This window comes from Gorilla gorilla, chromosome 2 (genome assembly GCF_029281585.2).
Source record: "Gorilla gorilla gorilla isolate KB3781 chromosome 2, NHGRI_mGorGor1-v2.1_pri, whole genome shotgun sequence".
NCBI lineage: Eukaryota > Metazoa > Chordata > Mammalia > Primates > Hominidae > Gorilla > Gorilla gorilla.
In genome coordinates this window covers 111147784-111164020 of record NC_086017.1, presented here as the reverse complement: position 1 = coordinate 111164020, position 16237 = coordinate 111147784, and the positions used below count along the sequence as shown (strand labels likewise).

At 36.9% G+C, this 16237-nt stretch overlaps 1 protein-coding gene across 7 annotated transcripts in view; it reads right to left on the bottom strand.

Annotated features, from left to right (window-relative positions):
• Nucleotides 1-9178: 9178 nt before the first annotated feature.
• TBC1D23 (TBC1 domain family member 23) overlaps nucleotides 9179-16237 on the bottom strand; it is an 83401-nt gene continuing 76342 nt past the window's right edge. For all 7 annotated transcript variants that reach the window (XM_055383545.2, XM_055383548.2, XM_055383546.2 and 4 more), the window contains 3 exons: nucleotides 15221-15356; nucleotides 13452-13646; nucleotides 9179-10832 (listed from right to left, as the gene is read on the bottom strand). In XM_055383545.2, coding sequence (XP_055239520.2) covers nucleotides 10751-10832; nucleotides 13452-13646; nucleotides 15221-15356 — 413 coding nt within the window. In that variant the 3' untranslated portion in view covers nucleotides 9179-10750. The remainder of the gene's footprint in view (nucleotides 10833-13451; nucleotides 13647-15220; nucleotides 15357-16237) is intronic.

Here is a 16237-nt window from a genome sequence, read left to right as displayed (position 1 = left end):
CCTTAGCCTCCCAAAGTGCTGGAATTATAGGCGTGAGCTGCTGCATCCAGCCTATAGACTATGATTTTTGCATTTTTATTTATTAGATTGCTTTTTAATTTTCGTGTTTTGTGTTTTTGTGCCTTGTCAGACTTGTAGAACAAAAATCCAAAACTTACCACCTTTTGGAATGCCCCAGAATAGTTTATACTGAAACAGATCTTGGTTTGTAAAAGAACACTATAAAAACATTTTGGGGGCAACTAGGGAGATTTAAATATGAATGAGATATTTGATGTTTTTATGAATTATTTTATGTGCTATAGTGTTGTGATTGTGACAACTCTTTACTCTTAGAAAATGAGGAAGTATTAGGGATGAACTGTCAGAATGTTTGACTTGAAAATCGTCAGCAAAAAGAAAATACATAAGATAAAGCAAATATGGCAAAATGTTAATTATTAAATCTAGGAGGAGGACACAGCTGTTCGTGGTGCTAGATTAAAACTTTGTAGAAGTTTAAAATTTTAAGCTTTCATAACAAAAAATTGGGGGGAAATACGTAGCAGTTATGGTCTTTCTGCAGCTTAAGAGACTATCTGGACTTGGCTTTGTAGCAGGAAGATCTTTAAAAACCTTTTCATTTCTGCTATGCTTATTAACCTATGAGGTTTCAGGGTCAACCTTTGGTCACTTACAACCTGTTAAAAAAATTCATCTAGATTTCCAAATTTATTGGAATAACATTTTAACTAATAGTGGTCCTAAACCTGGCTGGAAATGTTATTTGAAGTGCTTGTTCAAAATGCAAATTATTTTTTTTTTTTGAAATGGATTCTTACAATGTTGCCCAGGCTGGTCTCAAACTCCTAGGCTCAAGTGATCCTCCCACTTTGGCTTCCAAAAGTGCTGGCCTTATAGGCATCAGCCATGGCATCCAGGTAGAGATGCCCAGTAGGCAACTGGACCAAAGCCTCAAGCTCAGAAGATGTCTGGGCTGGAAATTGACTTAGGAGTCATCAGCAGTTTTAACTAAGAGGAAGCTCTGAATTTGGATGAGAACACACAAGCGGAGTGTGAAAGGCACACGCAAAAGGGGCCTGTGGAGCCTGGGAAGGAGCCATTAGAGGAGAAGGACCAGGCCAGGCGCCACCGCCTGGTGGAGGAACAGCTGTGTCCTCCTCCTAGATTTAATAATTAACATAATCCCAGCACTTCGGGAGGCGGAGGCAGGTGGATCAAGAGGTCAGGAGTTAGAGACCAGCCTGACCAGCATGGTGAAACCCCGTCTCTACTGAAAATGCAAAAATTAGCTGGGCATGGTGGCACACACCTGTAATCCCAGCTACTCAGGAGGCTGAGACAGCAGAATCACTTGAACCTGGGAGGCAAAGGTTGCAGTGAGCCGAGATTGTGCCACTGCACTCCAGCCTGGGAGACAGAGCGAGACTCCATTTAAAAAAAAGAGAGAGAGAGAGAGAGAGAAGCAGGAGCAGGAGAAGGCCATCAAGACCAAAAGCCTATGGGTACTGTGTCCCTCTGTCACATGCAGGGAAACTGCTGACTTGGGCACTAGGGGTGTTCTGGGCACTAGGGATGTTCCTAGAGAAGGAAAAGCTAAATGAAAGTCTGCTTTTTAAACCTTTCTTTAGAACTTTCTGGTCACAATGGAAAAGCTAGTCACTGGGTTCTGGTTCTGGCTCTTGACACTGATTGGATCTTAATACCTAGGGCAAATCACCTCACCCTCAGGACCTTTTCCTCACCTGTATGTAAAAGGATTTAGAGGCAAAGGAAGAAGAATCTGGCTGAAGGGTGAAGTTTGTGCAGCCCTCCCCACCACCACTCCCCTTCTCTGCAGCAGCTCTGCCTTCGTTTCCATGTTCCTGTTCATCTGACATATGAAAATAGGCCAAAAAACAAAACTACCAGGCCAAATGGATCTTGAAAGCCCAGCTAAAAATCTGGTGTGCCTTTTCAGTCTCTATTCTCATTTCTACCCATGTCTCACAGGCTTAATGACCATTTCCAGGCTGTTACTAGTCAGATTTTTATTTTTACTCCAGAGGACCTATTTCAACATCTCCGGCTGCCGCCATCTGTATTTACATGTCTTAACATCAGTTCCAACTCAACTATGTGAAACTAAATGTATCACCTCCAAAAGAGCTTCTCCACCCAGCACTTACAGGCACCACAGTTTATGCCCAGTTTTCTAATTCTCCCTGCTTTCCAACCCTCCAAGAAAACCTAAGTCACTTCAGTGACTTTCGAGTCTTTCATTCCCCACCTCTGGTAAGGGACAGGGCTCTTCTTACTCTCAGGAAATGTCCCTGATTCCTCCTTTCAGTTCCCACCACCACCATCCACAGGTAGGCCTTCCTCACCTTGGGGAGACTGCTACAGGCACTTCCTAACTGGTCTCTCCTTTCCATCAGCATTCCTCCAGCTGCCGCTTCATAGTATGAGGTGAGTCGAACGTGAGCTCAGTTTTTGGGGGAGAGGTGGATATGTGTTCCAGGAAAACTCTCCGTGGTTTTCCTCTGCTCTTACATCACCACCACAACAATCATCATCACAGAAGAATTCTGGGACCAGATGTGAGGGGGTTCCTCCCTACCACCAAGCAGCGGACACCAGCTGGGTATCCTCCTATTCAATTCCAACACTGTCTACCTGAGGAAGACACACCGGCACCAGTCATATGTCTTGGACTCCAGAACTTCTGACCAACCACTTTCAAGTTGGGGTTGCCATGATCCCATCTTTGGGTTTGCATAACTTGCTGGAGCAGCTCACAGAACTCATGGAAACATGTTTCCTGGTTTATTATAAAGGATGTTGCAAAGGCTACAGAGGAAGAGATGTGTAGGGCAAAGTATGGGAGGAGGGGCACAAAGCTTCCATACCCTCCAGAACCTCCACGTGGTCAGCTATCCAGAAGCTCTCCAAACCCAGTTCTCTTGGCCTTTATGGGAATTTTATGTTATCAGCATTCCTTCCTCCAAGGGATAGGGCAGGAGCTCTCAGGAGAGTTTTGAGACCCACAATCAGCAAGATTAGAGTCCTGCCTTGGGGCAGGTGAAGGGAGAGCAGGAGAGGCCAGAGAGATTCTGTTTCCTGAGGCCTGCCCCTGAGGCCTAACACAACTGGCATTATAACAAAAGACTTAACAAGGCTATGGGAGTCAGGGACCGTGCTTGAAAACGTGTGTATGTATGTGTGTGTATACCTCGTAACACCACAATACGCAAGTGACTTACAGCAGTCAGAAATTAGGGGCTGAAAATCAGAATTGCAGTCATTTGCAAAGAATAAGAGAAGAAATCTATGAGTAGATGCAATCGGAGAAGGAAAGAGTATGATACTACAGAAAGCAAAGGATCAAACTTGGGAATTATCATATTGGGTTAGAACTGTGTACAGGGAGGAGTCAAAGAGTGTGTATGCATCTAAATATACACATAAATGCATAGATACATAGAATTTTTAAGTTTCCGATGCAGTTCTCTACAAATCAGGAGACCTGAGTTCAAAACTTTGCTGACACACCATGTAACTTTGGACAAGTTACTCAACGTTGGGAGACCAATTTAATATACCCACGTGGGTTAGACAGGTAACTGAGTAAAGCTGGCAACCTGAAGAGAAAAGCAAACACTGAGAAGGCCACTAGCTCTGGCCTGCTGTTTCCAGGACAGCAAACAGCAAAGAGGTGGCACAGTATAGCAGTTATGACCATGAACTCTTTTGTGTGGATGTTAAGTTTTCATTTCCCTAGGGTAAATATCTAGGAGAGGGATTGCTGGGTTGTATAGTAAACATATGTTTATTTACAAGAAATGGCCAAACTGTTGTCTAGAGTGTCTGTACAATTTTGTACACCCACCAGCAATGTATGAATGTTCTAGTTATTCCATATCCTCACCAGCACTTGGTATTGTCATTTTTTGTTTTTAATTTTAGCCATTCTAACTGGTGTGGTTTTGATTTACATTTCCCCAACAGCTAATGATGATCTTTTCACATGCCTATTTGCCACCCATCTTTCTCTGAAGAATTGCTTCTTTTCCCCATTGTTTTGTTTTCTTATTGTTGTAGTGAAAATCTTTATATATTCTGAACACAAATCCTTTGTTGGTATGTTTTGCAAGTACAGTATTTTTCCCCAGTATGTAGCTTGTCTTTCCCTTCTATTAAGTGTCTTTTGCAGAGCAAAATTTTTAAATTTATTTTTAAGATTTTTTTTTTTTTTTTTTTTTGAGATGGAGTTTCTCTCTGTCACCCAGGCTGGAGTGCAGTGGTGATCTCGGCTCACTGCAACCTCTGCCTCCCAGAGTCAAGTGATTCTCTTACCTCAGCCTCCCAAGTAGCTGGGATTACAGGCGCACGCCACCAAGCCCGACTAATTTTTGTATTTTTAGTAGAGAGGGGGTTTCACCTTGAAGGCCAGGCTGGTCTCGAACTCCTGACCTCGTGATCTGCCCGTCTCGGCCTCCCAAAGTGCTGGGATAATAGACATGATTCATTCTTATGGATTGTGCTTTTCATATGTCTAAGAACTATGGCCTAACCCAAGATCATGAAAATTTTCTCCTGCTTTCTATTAGTTTTATAGGTTTACATTGCACGTTTAGCTGTATGATGCATTGAGTTAATTTTTGTATAAGGTTTGAGGTATATAGGTTGAGGTTAATTTCTTTGTATATGGGTATCTAGTTGTTCCAACAGTGTATGTTGAAAAGACTATCCTTTCTCTATTGAATTGCCTTTGAAACTTTGCTCAAAACAACTGCCCATTATTTGTGGGGGTCTATTTTTTTCATTTTATTTATTTATTTTAATTGTTTTATTTCCATAGGTTATTGGGGAACAGGTAGTGTTTGGTGACCTGAGTAAGTTCTTTAGTGGTGATTTATGAAATTTTGGTACACCCATCACCCGAGCAGTATATACTGCACCCAATTTGTAGTATTTTATCCTTCACCCCCTACCCACTCTTTCCCCGAGTCCCCACAGTCCATTGTCTCATTCTTATGCCTTTGCATCCTCGTAGCTTAGCTCCTACTTATGAGTGAGAACATACGATGTTTGGTTTTCCATTCCTGAGTTACTTCACTTAGAATAATAGTCTCCAATATTATCCAGGTCGCTGCGAATGCCATTCATTCATTCCTTTTTATGGCTGAATAGTATTCCATCATATATATATTATTTATTATATATTATATATAATATATATGATATATATATCATATATATAATATATATGATATATATATCATATATATAATATATATGATATATATGATATATATAATATATATGATATATATGATATATATGATATATATGATATATATGATATATATATGATATATATGATATATATATGATATATATGATATATATATGATATATATGATTGATATATATATGATATATATGATATATATGATATATATGATATATATGATATATATGATATATATGATATATATGATATATATAATATATCATATATATGATATATATCATATATATCATATATATGATCTATAATATATATCATATATATGATATATATCATATGTATCATATATATGATATATATAATATATATGATCATATATATAATATATATAATATATATGATCATATATATAATATATATTATTAATCATATATATTATATATATAATATATATATGATTATATATATATTATATATATCACAGTTTCTTTATCCACTCATTGATTGATGGGCATTTGGGTTGGTTCCACATTTTTGCAATTGCAAATTGTGCTGCTGTAAACATGTGTGTGCAAGTTATCTTTTTCTTATAATGACTTTTTTTTTTTTTGAGATGGAATCTTGCACTGTCACCCAGACTGGAGTGCAATGGCACAATCTCACCTCACTGCAATCTCCGCCTCCTGGGGTCAAGCCATTCTCCTGCCTCAGCCTCCCGAGTAGCTGGGATTACAGGTGCCCACCACCATGCCCAACTAATTTTTGCATTTTTAGCAGAGATGGGGTTTCACCATGTTGGCCAGGCTGGTCTTGAACTCCTGACCTCAGGTGATCCACCTGCCTCGGCCTCCCAAAGTGCTGAGATTACAGGTGTGAGTCACCATGACCAACCAATGACTTCTTTTCCTCTGGGTAGATACCCAGCAGTGGGACTGCTGGATCAAATGGTAGTTCTACTTTTAGTTCTTAAAGGAATCTCCACACTGTTTTCCACAGTGGTTGTACTAGTTTACATTCCCACCAGCTGCATAGATGCGTTCCCTGTTTACAGCATCCATGCCAATATCTTTTTTTTTTTTAATTTGTTGATTATGGCCATTCTTGCAGGGGTACGATGGTATCACATTGTGGTTTTGATTTGCATTTCCCTAATCATTAGTGATGTTGAGCATTTTTTCATATGTTTGTTGGCCATTTGTATTATCTTCTTTTGAGAATTGTTTATTCATGTCCTTAGCACACTTTTTTTTTGTGGTAGAACAAAATTTTATTGTTTATATGCCCTGAATTTTTTTTAATTATACTTTGAGTTCTAGGGTACATGTGCACAACGTGCAAGTTTGTTACATATGTATACATGTGCCATGTTGGTGTGCTGCACCCATTAACTTGTCAATTACATTAGGTATATCTCCTAATGCTATCCCTCCCGCCTCCCCCCACCCCACAACAGGCCCTGGTGTGTGATGTTCCCCAGCCTGTGTCCAAGTGTTTTAATTGTTCAGTTCCCACCTGTGAGTGAGAACATGCGGTGTTTGCTCAGAATGATGGTTTCCAGCTTCATCCATGTCCCTACAATGGACATGAGCTCATCCTTTTTTATGGCTGCATATATTCCATGGGCACACTTTTTGATGGGATTTTTTTCTTGCTAATTTGAGTTTGTTGTAGATTCTGGATATTAGTCCTTTTTCAGATGTATAGATTGTGAAGATTTTCTCCCACTCTGTGGGTTGTCTGTTTGCTGATTGTTCCTTTTGCCGTGAAAAAAGCTCTTTAGTTTAATTGTCCCAAATATTTATCTTTGTTTTTATTGCATTTGCTTTTGGGTTCTTGGTCATGAAATCCTTGCCTAAGCCAGTGTCTAGAAGGGTTTTTCTGGTGTTATCTTCTAGAATTTTTATAGTTTCAGGTCTTAGATTTAAGTCCTTGATCCTTAAAAGTCCTTGATAAAAAATATTTTTGTTAAGCACTATGTAACACACTGCATGCCACATAATACACTGCATAACATTCTAGCAGGGGTAAGTGACCATAGCTGAATTCTTTTCTTATCAATCAGGAAAATGAAAATCCTTCCTTAATCAATTTCTCCAAAGTCTCTGACACATAACAGCAACTCCAAAAATGCACCTCTCTTTCCATCAAACTCCACTGATATGAAAAATGGGCAACCTGTTTTTCCTTGCCCTGTTACTGAACTTGTGGGTGTACCCAGTGGCCACTCTAGGGATCTCTATAATCAACAAGACACAGTAACAAGTGTTGGCAAGCAAGTGGAGAAATCAGAACACTCACACATTGCCAGTGGGGATGTAAAGTGGAAAATAGTTTGGAAGTTCCTCGAAAAGTTAAACATGGAATTAACATACAACTCAGTAATTCCACTCACTCCTAGGTAAATATCCAAAAGAACTGAAAACGTATGTTAACACAAAAACCTGTACACAAATGTTCACAGGGCATTATTCATAATAGCCAAAAAGTGGAAGCAACCCAAATGTCCACCATCTGATGAATAAATGAGTTATATCTATACAATAAAATACTATTCAGCCACAAAAATGAAATTCTGATACATGCTACAATGCAAATGAAGCTTTAAAATATTATGTTTTGAGGTTGGGCATGGTGGCTCATGCCTGTAATCCCAGCACTTTGGGAGGCTGAGGCAGGTAGATCACTTGAGGTCACAAGTTCGAGACCAGTGTGGCCAACATGGCAAAACCCTGTCTCTGCTAAAAATACAAAAATTAGCCAGGTGTGGTGGCGCACACCTGTAGTACCAGCTACTCGTGAAGCTGAGGCAGGAGCATTGCTTGAACAGGGAAGGTGGAGGTTGCAGTGAGCCAAGATCTTACCACTCCACTCCAGCCTGGGCACCACAGTGAGACTCCATCCCCTCCCCCTACCCCAAAAAAAGTATATGTATATATATGTTTTGAAGTTAGATGTGATTTAAAAATTAGAAAAACAAAATATGTATATTAAGTGAAAAAAGCTGGCAAAAACCACATATTGTATGATTCCTTTTATAATGAAATGTCCAGAATCCACAGAGACAGAAAGTAGAATGGTGCTTGGTAAGGGCTGGAGGGAAGAGGGAAAGGAGAGTGACTACTAACAGGTATGGATTTGTGCTGTTTTTCTGAGGTGATGAAATGTTCTAGAACTAGAATTGCACAACTCTGTGGATATTCCAATAACTACTGAAAGGGGGGAATTTAAGGCATGTCAATTATACTTCAATAAATATGTTAAGTTCAAGATGTTAGTGATCAAACTGAGATATTACATTCATTACTCATTCAACCTATAGAGTTGGGGTTCCCCCACATCAAACTATGAATTTTAACTAGGACTGCCAATTTATGGCTGGTTAGTCTAACGTAAGAGTATCATGCTAAGGAGTTAAAGGTCCTGTGTGAAACATACCAGTGACAAAAATGGTTGAGTATGTCAATACAAATTTATCATACTGACCAAGTTTTATTAATGGTGGGCAAATGGCATCAATCCTATATAGGAGAAATAATTGTATACCTTCACAGACAAAAATAATTTCCAAGGAGTGTGGAGATAAGAGGAATACTTTCCCTTTTCACTCAATCTCTTTGAGCCTTGGTTTCCTTATCTTGAAAATACAAAAAATAACAACCTCCTAAAGTTGCAACCTTTGCAATCACAAGAGCCCATGAGAGGTGGCCACCCCAGAGTGATTCCCAGCTCTGTGGTCAGTGGGCCAGTGAAGGGAGGATGATCTACACAAGTGCCTAGAACAGTCAATGAAATGTATTTTCATTTAATAGTCATAAATAATCCTGTAACTGTGTAGTTCATGGTAGTAGGTAACTTACTACATGCCTTCAATTCTCTAATTTTGTGACCTTAAGAGATTTACAAATAGGGAAAAGAAAGAGAGAGACAGTGTCTTTAAGAACAAAGTTTTGGGCAAACTATTAATTTATTTACAATTGTAATTTATAAACAGTAACACAAACATCTTTACATTAATATTATGAAAAATGTCCCATGGCTGAAATGGGTGAAAAATGAGACTTCAGTACATTTCTAAAGGGGTGCCAAGAAAAGGGAAAAAATGCAATTACAACAGTTTTAGGGGAGAGTTATATCAAGTAATGCACCCAGGTGCAATTTCATGCAGATGTCTTCAACCACTCAAACTGTTTTTATTAGATATTAGAATAAAATTTCCCAAATTATGTTACCTTTTATTCACTTGATTTCCATAAGTAAATCAAAATGACTGGCTGTTAACAGGGTACATCTAAATATTTCTCCCATCAACCCCTTAGAGATAATCCATTACATTTTAGGACATGTCAGATTGTGGGTATTGCAACTTCCCAAATGGATTTTACAAAATATTATTCCATGGCCCTAAATGTGTTCCTGGACTTCTCTTACCAAATGTGTCTAATATGGACCATTATAAATTAAATGAAGAACGCTGCAAAATACAGCAGAGCAATTTTCAGTACATTAAGACAATGTGTCCAAAACTAAGTTCAAACCACTGGAACTTCAATGAGAGGACAAAACCAAAAGAAGAGAAAGAAATTCAGAAAATGATGACAAAAACAATTGTACTTTATAAGCTCTCTGATTATTTGGCATTTATATAAGTGGATATTACTGTGGTCACAGACCATAATCCTCAATGAGGATAAATCAATGTGGCTTAAACACTTGTTTTAAAATATGAATAAAATAATCCACTTGTAATAAAAACCAATGACATTTTTACAGACACAATTCTGTCCCCAAAATGTTAATTTTAATCTTAACAGCCTACCTACTTATTTTAATGCCTTTAACTGCTCTTTAGAAATCATTAGGATGAAGTTTCTTATCTTTGAAGCATTTAGTGTCCAAATAATTAGCTAATGGAGCAAAGGTGATTTAGAAACTGATGTTTCAACATTTTACTAGCTGTACTGTATTTTCAGTTGGCAGGAATCTTCAACCATTCCATTAAAAAGATTTCACTCTTTTTAAGAAGAATAGAAACAGTGAGTGAATTATTAATCTATGTTTTTAGTTTCTGATATTGCTCAGTGGGTAAAACAATGTAGCAATTAAGGAAGTCTCTTCAACTAATTCTATCTCTAATTTTCAGTGAAGACACTGCAGATATGTATGTGTACAGTTGTTTTTGAACCCGAAAGTGATGCATGTTCCCTTAAAACAGCTCTTCAAAACAGAACTGCATTCTGTACCCTTACTTAATCCATAAGGGCACAGGGTCAGTTACTTCAAAGTAATTTAATAACTGACCTTTATAATACATCATTTTATAAAACCAAAATGCAAAAGAAAATTTTTTTAAAAGTTTACTGTCCACAGATTGATTATAATAATTTACACTTTCTTAGACCTGCTATTTAAGCAGCCCCATGAGCAAATGAAAGGTCTCCAGTTAGTATTCAGTCAGGAAGTATATGTCCATGTTTCTCTTGGTTGTCTTAATTTCTTTTTATGTAATTTTCTTTTATATTAACTTTCCAAAGCATCCAAAACTTTCATGATCTGCTGTTTTATGGCTTTAGTTGCATCCCCTGCATTTGGAATCAAATACCTAAGGGGGGGAAAAAATATATATATATATATACACATATGTATATGTATATAAAAATACAGTGCTTTCCCTTCAAGACTCAGCTGATAGGTCACCTCCAATGGGAAGCTTTCCCTAACCCACAAAGCCAGCAGAGATGCCTCCTATGTACTCCCATAGCTTATTTGAACATAATCCAAAGCTTATTTCAAAAGAAAATCTAAATGCAAAGTCAATGTGATTTTTCATATAGTGTAAAGCTAAAATTCTTTTAACCATTATTAAATATAGGTAATAGCTAGATAAAACACAAGATAAAAAATATAATATTCCACTCCCCAATACAGATGTACCTTCAATTAGCTACAAAAATCACATACGAATTGTTGGTATCCAATTCCAAAGACAATGACAATTCCAACACTTAATAGTTTGACTTTAAGCAAGTAATTTAAGTTCACTAAAACAGATTCCTATATAAAAAATAGCTATAGTTATCCAAACTTTACAGAGGGTTATGTACATAATAAAATGGCGTTATGAGGTCTGAAATATTTAAGAAAGACAAGACTTATGATAACTATTGCAAAATATCAACACCATAGATTAAATGTCAATTTTCTTTTCTTGGAGAATAAAAATAGTGGTTTTTTTTAAAAAAGCATTTTCGGTAAAACCTAACAATTCCACTGTATAAATCATCTATAAGTGTTATATGCGAGGCAGAATAGAGAACCATAAGTATCAATGAAGAAAGGGAGAGAGAGAATCTAGTTACTTTATCTTCCACTATTAAGACTATCTTCCAAAACTCTGAATTAAAAAAAAAAAAAGATGTTGATCTATATATAATAAACTTCAATTTATTTAGCAAAATTTATGGGAAAGCCTTTAAAACATAATTCCCAACTTTTACTATACATGAGAGAGTCGTAATTCAAATCTCCTTTGGTTAGTATTAATTTATAAGTAGACATTAAAATGTGTATACTCTCACCCATTGAATCTACTTGCAGGAATTTATCCTGAGAAGACTAATTGGACAACTATGTAAACATACATGTTTTTAAAGGCCCACTAGAAGATTAATAGTGAAACACATGAAAACAATGTAAATGCCGATCAACATGAGGCTTGTTAAATCAATCTCCTGAGAAATCCTTATAACAGAATATCTACCATTAAAAAGCTAAGAATTTATATTTATTGGGCCGGGCACGGTGGCTCACTCCTGTAATCTCAGCACTTTGGGAGGCCAAGGTGGGTGGATCACGAGGTCAGGAGATGGAGACCATCCTGGCTAACACGGTGAAACCCCATCTCTACTAAAAATACAAAAATTAGCTGGGCATGGTGGCGGGCGCCTGTAGTCCCAGCTACTCGGTAGGCTGAGGCAGGGAGAATGGTGTGAACCCGGGAGGCGGAACTTGCAGTGAGCCGTGATCGCAACACCGCACTCCAGCCTGAGTGACAGAGAGAGACTCCGTCTCAAAAAAAAAAAAAATTAAATAATTAATTAAAGAAAAGAATTTATATTTATTAAAATGTAAGTATATTCACACTATACTATTTTCTTAAAAAATCAGAACACAAAAACAAGCCTATATCACATTTATCTAGTTTTTAATAGAGATATAACATATGCATTAAAAAAAATCTGAGAAGATACTCATCAATGTGTTAACAGAGAATTAGAATGACATATTCTTTATATTATTAATTGAAAATATCACTATGTAAATATTTATTCTTACATAAAGCAATAAAGTGATTTTTTTTTTCAAATCAGGTATTATTTTCTTTTAACAAAGTACATAAAACAGTATAGATTCATGATGTTTGCTACCTAATTGTCAGTACAAGATGAAAGAAGCTGAATAATTTCCTCTTCCAACTGAAGTTGATTATTTAAAAGTGCTGCGATATAACCTTAAGCTTACTATTTATCCAAGCACTCCTGTAAATAATAAGTGTAATCCTAAATCCCAGGGGGGGAACAACTTGAACTGATGCAAGGTGTAATAAACCACAAATCAGGAGTCAGGAAGGCTATATTTGGTTCTGTCACAAACTAAGTGTCAGGATCTGGGAAGTCATTCCACCCCTCTGGGCTTCATATTTTTATCTATAGATTAAAAAATGGTTTAGTATCAATATCAGTGTGGTCCACAGCTCTTGGGCCAGTCTGTGAACTGTTAGTGACCCACAATGAGACAAAGGGGGGCTTGTACCAGGCTGTAAATTACCTATATCACCCAGCACACTGCTTAGTTCACTGACAGTTTGTCAAAACAAGAATTTTTCGATGAAGGAAAATAAAAATATCAACATATTCTAAAACAAGTTTCTTATTTCATTGCAAGCCAGCAATTAGTGCAGCACTGGTACAGATTAACAATAAGGATCCTTGGGTCAGAAACTTTATGAAATTAGCTATGGCACTTACTCAAATCATGTGCTAATGGCTAAACCACATATGACTAAGGACTCCGGAGAAAGAGATAAGAAACACTAAAAGTGGTTCAGCTATCCTATTCCACCATCCATTCCCCAAAATAAAGAAACAAACTCTTTATAGTGAACTACAGTAATTCAGATAATATCTGAATTCAGATAATACCATCCTAAGGAAAATCTTACCTTTCGATTGCCAAGATTTCTATTCCTGAAGTACTGCTATTTCCATACTTGAAGGTAATGAGTTCAGGATGTTTTTTTTTGGATGTAATTTTAACTACAGAATTCAGCGCTTGTCGAGACTGTATATAAGCCAATCCTTTCCGTGAAACAATCTCCCTTAAACAGTACATATGTGTTGCGGTAACCAACAGATGACTTGAGACAAAACGAGCATTAAAAGAAAAAGAATTTTTAAGTAAATTTAATTCAAAACAGGTGTTGTTTCAACCATCTCAATTATTAGAAATGTTCAACTCTAAATAAAATTATTTGAGTTAAAAGATATAAACAGGTTAATCTATAAACAAGTAAGCTACACATTAACACCTTTTAATTGTATGCAAAATTAATATTTTATTAAGATAATCCTGCAATGATTTAAAATATAATAAATATAATAAAAAGTTCCATACAACATAGAAATCACTACAATAATATATTTTTTATTGAAATGGAGTATATTACGTTTCAGATTTTTTAATGCTATTACCTATATTCATAAACTATTCTCATTCAATGCACCATATCCTATATCTAATATCCAAGATCACTAGGCAATTGTTGGGTTTCCCTACATATTTTGTAAACATTCTGTAACTGGATCCTGAAGGCAAAATGAGCATAGTATTATTAACATTCACCCAACCCCTGTATCTCAGCTTCTTTTTAATATAATACTCTCACATTTTTTATGTACAGTAATACAATATGACAGTTATCAGACAAGTGCAGAATGTGGAACATTCTGTAGGATGATTGACCTGGACTCAAAGGATTCATTCATCATGAAGAGAAAAGGGAAGCGAGGGGGTGGGGGGATGAGTTCTGCTGTACACAGGGTGAGACTAAAGACACATAACAGACAATGCAATGTGTAAACCATGAACTGATCATGGATCAGAAAGAAAAAACACACTACAAAAGATACTTTGGGGACACTGAAAATTTGGGGTATGATCTGTATGTTAAATGATGTTAATTTACAAAAATTTTTAGGTGGGGTAATGGCATTGAAGTTGTGCAGGAGAATGCTCATATACTTGGGAGGTTTATGCTGAAGCATTTAGGGATGAAGTGTCACATTTGTAGACTTCTTTTGAAAGGTTTGACAAAAATGTACATATACATGCATAGGTATATATATATATATACATACGAAATGGGGTGGTATTAAAAGGTGGTAACAGTTGATAAATCTAAGAATCATGGCCGGCCACGGTGGCTCACACCTGTAATCCCAGCACTTTGGGAGGCCGAGGTGGGCGGATCACCTGAGGTCTGGAGTTCGAGACCAGCCTGACCAACACAGAGAAACCCCGTCTCTACTAAAAATACAAAATTAGCCGGGTGTGGTGGCGCATGCCTGTAATCCCAGCTACTCTGGAGGCTGAGGCAGGAGAATCACTTGAACCTGGGAGGCAGAGGTTGCTGTGAGCCAAGATCGTGCCACTGCACTCCAGCCTGGGCAACAAGAGCAAAACTCCATCTCAAAAATAAAAAAAAAGAATCATAAGGGTGTTCAATGTACTATTCCTTCAACATTTTTGTATAAAATTTTTCAAAATAAAAATTACATAATACTGTAAATTCAAGACCTGTAATACAAGTAGACAGAAGGAAATTATATCTTATTGTACTAGGATAAATAAAGGTTCTTCTGTAGTTCAGTTTTGTATTATTAACTTCCCCAAATTCAATTTTACTTCTGATGAAGACATTTTTAAAAGTACCTGGGAAACATGTGTCCACTTTCTTTTACTTCTTTACAAGGAAAATGATGTTTGACATCTGGCTTGTTTATCCAAGTCTGAATGTTTACAACCTCTTTTCTATCATCATCTGACATTGAAGAACTGTCAATTTCATCTATAAAAAATATAAAGTATTAAATATGGATATTACCAACTTTTAAAATGATACATTCCCTAACAGTCTAAAAAAATTTCAGTAGTATTTTGAAGGTATGGATTGAAAAACAAACAGGCCGGGCACAGTGACTCACACCTGCAATCACAGCACTTTGGGAGGCTGAGGCAGGCAGATCACCTGAGGGCAGGAGTTGGAGACCAGCCTGGGCAACATGGTGAAACCCCATCTCTACTAAAAAATACAAAAAATTAGCTGGGCGTGGTGGCGCACACCTGTAATCTCAAATACTCGGGAGGCTGAGGCATGAGAATCGCTTGAACCCAGGAGGTGGAGGTTGCAGTGAGCTGAGATTGCGCCACTGCACTCCAGCCTGGGCAACAGAGTGAGACTCTGTCTCAAAAAAAAAAAAAAAGAATAACGCAATCAATTCTAATCCTGCTACTCTATTTCCTTATGCCACTGATAATATAGAAATATTATTATCAAACATCACTTTCATATGGTAACAAAGTCAGGTTTAAATATTAAGAATACACTTTTAAAGATTAAACCATTTGGGGTATTTCAATTGTTTTGATATGCATAACTTAACTATGATCTGACTAGTCTGTAAAGAGATGGCTGAATTGTTAAACAATAGGCACCTATCTTGAGAGTAAAGATGGCAGATTTTGTTTTATCTTGCTGCTTTTTTGATTTTAAGGAAAATAATAAAATCAATCCTGAGATAAATAAGTAAAAATTTAGGGTTATTTTCCCTAAGAGAAATATAAAATAATTATATTTTCTAATTTAAGAAAGGGATAATACAGTCTCAAAGGTAAATAATTACAGCTTCTGTCCTTTGCTTTCTAACAAATACTGCAAAATATAGAGAC